General features: G+C 40.2%; 1 protein-coding gene across 1 annotated transcript; it reads left to right on the plus strand.

Annotated features, from left to right (window-relative positions):
* The first annotated feature begins 661 nt into the window (after positions 1-661).
* On the plus strand, positions 662-1,300 carry LOC121651679 (probable G-protein coupled receptor 173). The gene has a single exon (XM_042004042.1). The coding sequence runs from the start codon at positions 662-664 to the stop codon at positions 1,298-1,300; it is 639 nt and encodes a 212-aa protein (XP_041859976.1).
* Positions 1,301-5,129: the final 3,829 nt, after the last annotated feature.

Raw genomic sequence — 5,129 nt, forward strand, 5'->3', positions numbered from 1 at the left:
CATGTTGAAAGTGTTCATTTTTGTTAAATATGTTCTTACCCTTATTAATATCTCAATTAGTATTTCCATTGGAATGTTGCAGTGGCACACAGCAGTGTGTGTGTGGGAGACGGGGAGTATGTGGTAGGGGGCCTGGGCCCCAGAGGAGATATTTGCCCATCAACGCCCGTGTGTGTTTGTTTCAATAACAATATTTTCTCTCCTGAAAACCAAGACTTGAGAGAACGATGAGATGAGAAAAGGTTTGGTCACTGTTGGTCTGTGTGTTATTTCTACAAAGTTCTGTTAGTAATAAATTCTGCTTTCTTCTTCTGGTCGGCCTTTATGCTGCTTTATTTATTCATACATTCATTTTACATCATTTTACCTCCCAATCTGAAGGCCGAGGCTGTTACCATCATGTCTGATGCTGACTGGGATTTAACTTACACATGGATTTTTACATTAAAAAATGTCTATGTATGGGCTACATCTTTGGTCACAAGGCATGATGCCTTTCTTTTTTTTAATTTTTTTTTTTATCTAACCTGGTTTTGTAACACTGATTCTTTGTTGTCATGTCTGATCAATACCCATCACACCTCTCATTGTTCATGGTCTCTTATTGGCTTTCACACTCCTGAAGTGGAGTGGGGTGGTGGAGTGTCTCTTGGGATGGCAAATGGAAGCGAGAGCTGGCAGCAGTGGTCCTCCTCAGCCATCTTATATTAATCTAGCTCTGCTGGGGCTGATCATCTGCATCAGCCTGGTGGGAAACCTGCTGGTGTCGCTGCTCGTCCTGCGGGATCGAACCTTCCACAAGGCACCTTACTACTTCCTGCTGGACCTGTGCCTGGCAGACAGCATACATTCGGCCATCTGCTTTCCCTTTGTACTGGTGTCTATACGAAATGGGTCAGCCTGGACCTACAGTGTGCTGAGCTGCAAAGTGGTAGCCTTCATGGCAGTTCTCTTCTGCTTCCATGCTGCCTTCATGCTCTTCTGCATCGGTGTAACGCGCTACATGGCCATTGCACATCACCGTTTTTACTCAAAACGCATGACGTTCTGGACGTGCGTAGCAGTGGTGTGCATGGTGTGGACCTTATCCGTGGCCATGGCTTTCCCGCCAGTTTTTGACGTGGGCACCTACAAATTCATCCGTGAGGAGGACCAGTGCATTTTTGAGCATCGCTACTTCAAGGCTAACGACACGCTAGGCTTCATGCTAATGAGAGCCGTGCTCATTCTAGCTACACATGTCGTCTACATGAAGCTGCTCCTCTTCGAGTACAAGCACCGCAAAATACTGCTATTGTAAATATGTAAATATGCTATAAATATGTTGCACTGTAGCTACCAAGACAACGTCAGAGACCACTGCTACTGGTAGGGGTCACGAATGCCCTCTGCAGGGACATCAATAAAAGGCCAAGCCATGGTAACGAAAAAAGAACTTTATCTCTATCTATATCTTTCTCCATCTGTCTCTTTAGATTAGTTTTCTCTTTCTCTATCTCACTCTTTAAATACCCTAGGTCTGTATGAAGAGGACTCAGCTGATTCCACTTTTACTGTTAATCACCAGTAAGGATATTTAAGGGGGGCTTCAGCCCCCCTTAAATATCCTTAAGCCCCCCTAAATAATTTAGTGATCCTTCCAATAAGTGATTCAGTGTTGTTTAATTTTAAAGATTTTTATTTCAGAAAAAATGGTGACATGATCAATATAAACTGACTAGAATATGAGTTTAAATAAATTGTCAATACCGTTGACCGTCTGCCAGTTTCCCTTCACTTCATAGAGTGAGGTTCATCCAATCCATTCCACTTGTTCACATAAAGAACACCCACATCACTGAAAATCCAGTCCATGTTTTCCCTGTGACCTTGCCTGCATTGGTACCTGCTGCAGCTGTTCCTCTGAAGCACCCAGAGCCGAATAGAGCAGCATTAGAAGACCCTGAATGGACTGATGAAGAATGAATACAGATGCCTTTCAGGGGTGCGACGTCATTACACATTCTACTTTACTTCCGCCATTTTGAGTATGAAACACCGAAGGGAGAGAGGCTCAGGCTGTGTCCGAATGTGCACCCGACTCCCTACATACGTCACACCATTTTGACTGAGTGTCCGAATGTCCAAAGAGAAAAAAATAGGGCACTCAAAATTACCCACAATACATCTTGAAAAGTAGTGAGCATCCATGGTCACTAAATGGGTCAATATAGACCACAATGCATTGCGGGCAGAAGCTCAACATGGCGCAAGGAGGCGAAAAAAATTGAATTGCCTGAATATACCTATAAGCAAACAAACAAAGAATAAAATACAACATAAGGAATAAAAATAAAAATATTTACACACAACTTTGGATTGGTTGTGGTTGCCGTGGTGACGGCGGTAGTCACGTGGTTTGCAGCGAGGAAAAAATAGGCAGCTTCGTGTCCGAATCGCTAAGAGAATGAGTCGCTATGTAGTGCAGCCCTATGTAGTGAAGGAGGGGTTAGGGAGTAGGGTGGACATTCGGACACAGCCTCAGTGTTCGGTACAGATGGATATTTCTTATTTTAATCCACAACAATTAAAAAGATACAACAAAAAAATATCTGTTATTGGATGTGATCCGTACGGAGTCACTGCAGTTACCATAAACTGACAAGCTACCTGATTTTTCCTTTCACGACTTTTATATCTATCTTATACCCAACCCATCTTGGTACACACGAGAAAGTCTGAAAGCTTCCAAAAGCACAGCTGCTTATCGATATTTCATGGCAGGCTGGGTCATTGACCCGAAAATATGGCATCTCAAAGACAAGAAGATCTTTTTGCTGAAAGGAAAGGTAAGTCGTGTTCTGGTGATCAACTGTATACAAACAATGGCTAATGCTATGTAGCTGCTAGCACTGCATAGGAGGAGGTTACTACAATATAAATAATCTACCGAATTATATAGCAAGACTGATGAGCAATGTAAGTGTGATGTTAAGGTCCTATTCATTTGTGAGCCATTCTTTTTATTCATCAAATGAAATCAATTCAAACTTTATTTATAAAGCGTTTTTCATACCATAGGAAACACAAAGTTCTTTACATAATTAAAAACAAGAATAAAAACACTCAGTGAAATCTTTCACACAGTCACACGCACACACGTATACGCACACACGTATACACACACACGCCAACCAACCCTGAAGAGAATGTGACAACCATCCCCAACAGGCATTTTTAGCTAGAGGTTAAGCTAGCAAGCTAAAACAATAGCCAAAAAAAAAAAACATTTTGAACTGTAGCTCTCCCTTTATATTATAAAATGTTAATAAGTGTGACATTTTAAACCAGTGTGTAAAAGACTTATGAGAAGAATGCAGAAAAACTGAAAAGTTACATTTTAATGTCAGAAACATAAAATGTCCTCTAACCTCAATATCAAGAGGTTAAATGGTAAATTAACCATGTAGCTAATCTATAACCATTATTAAGGAAATTTCTGTACCACTGTCTTCCAACAGCTTTGTCTAGTGGTTGAGTTTTAGCCGCTGTGACAACGAACTCCGTTCTCCCCTATTCACACCACCACCCCTATTGATCTGTAGGAGTCAGGGTAGAGGACCAGAGAGAGCGAGAGGGGAGAGACCTCTACTAGTAAGCTAAGTAGGAGAGTAATGATTAGAAAGTAGAGAAAACCACTTATATATTAGGGGTGGGACTCGATTAAAAATAAATAATCAAATTAATTACAGACTTTGTAATCAATTTTGATTAATCGCATTTTAATCGCATAACAAAAAGCAACATTTTTTTAATTTAATTTGATTTTAGGGTGTGATTAAATAAAATAATAAACAAAGAGATTAACATTGTAAACTCTATTAATGTCTGGGAAAATGCATTTAAAACAGTAAAAAAAAACAGAAAATACCCCAGGCCAAAACTGAACAGACCCAAAGTTAAAGTATCATTTAAAATAGTTTAACGAACAGCTCCAGCTGTTCTATAATTAAGGGTCTGCAACATATTACAGCACTTTTAACTTTTAAAATGTTTCTTCCACACTCTTTATTAATAGGAATTAATGTCTGACAGTGAACCAGGCGCTGCGTTCACTCACATTCTGTGCATTTCCTGGGGGCTAAACCAGATTTATTGTTTTTTCAAGAGAAAGTAGTGACATAATAAGTTTTCTTTTTTACTTTTATACAAGTGGGAGCGCCGCGTTTACCAGGTGGAACTTTCTTTTTGGAGTCTGTATCAGACCTTTGAGACACAGCTAAGCTAAGCTAAACATTAGCCTGCCCCCAAGCAGGCTAGTTCTGGTGCATCAGTTACCATGGTTACTCAGTGGGCATTCAAATAAGCCACATTGATGGAACAGAACTCTCTCTTAAATGAGCCAGACTCATCAAGATAAGCCAGGCTTTCCCTTAATCCAGCTTCGTGGAATACCCCCCATGTCTTTACATTCAGAAACACACTCAGTTAACAGGACATGGTAACAACACAACTTAGAAATTGCAGGACATTTATTTATGAAGCACGTCTTATGCAAGAAGCAGCAGAATGTGTTTTACAGAACTGAACATATATATGAAGCACATTTATAAAAGTGTAAGAGTAGGAGATTAATTTTATTTGAACAATATACTCTAATAATACACTGCATTGAAAAAAAAAAGAGAGAAGATGAAATGCTGCAGCTCGAAAAGACAGCAATTCAATATTCAGGATCAAAGCAGAGCTCTTAGAAATAAAGAAAAGAAATGTTTTGATATCAAACTCAATAGTATAAAATGGTGTCACGGCACACTGACAAGATGCAGGAGGATTAAGGAGGAGACACCGTATGTTTTAGTCATGCAGGAAGGATCACAGTCTGCAGAGAGCTCGGACAGACAGAAATGCAGTTTCATGCATTTCAAACACAGTTTGCATGAAAAGTCAATATGTGTGCAGCAGATGAGACTCTGTGTAGGCATTACCAGACAGGAAGCTCGTGGTCGGAGCGCTTGTTCACAGCTACGCTTCTTCAACCTGCAAGTCGAATACAAAATACAAACAAGGGTGTAGGTTTGATTTTGACATTGATAGGGACATTAATGTGTCTCACAGAAGCTCCTGGAAGCAGTGTTGCCATCTTAGCA

Source organism: Melanotaenia boesemani, chromosome 13 (assembly GCF_017639745.1).
Source record: "Melanotaenia boesemani isolate fMelBoe1 chromosome 13, fMelBoe1.pri, whole genome shotgun sequence".
In the NCBI taxonomy this organism is placed as follows: domain Eukaryota; kingdom Metazoa; phylum Chordata; class Actinopteri; order Atheriniformes; family Melanotaeniidae; genus Melanotaenia; species Melanotaenia boesemani.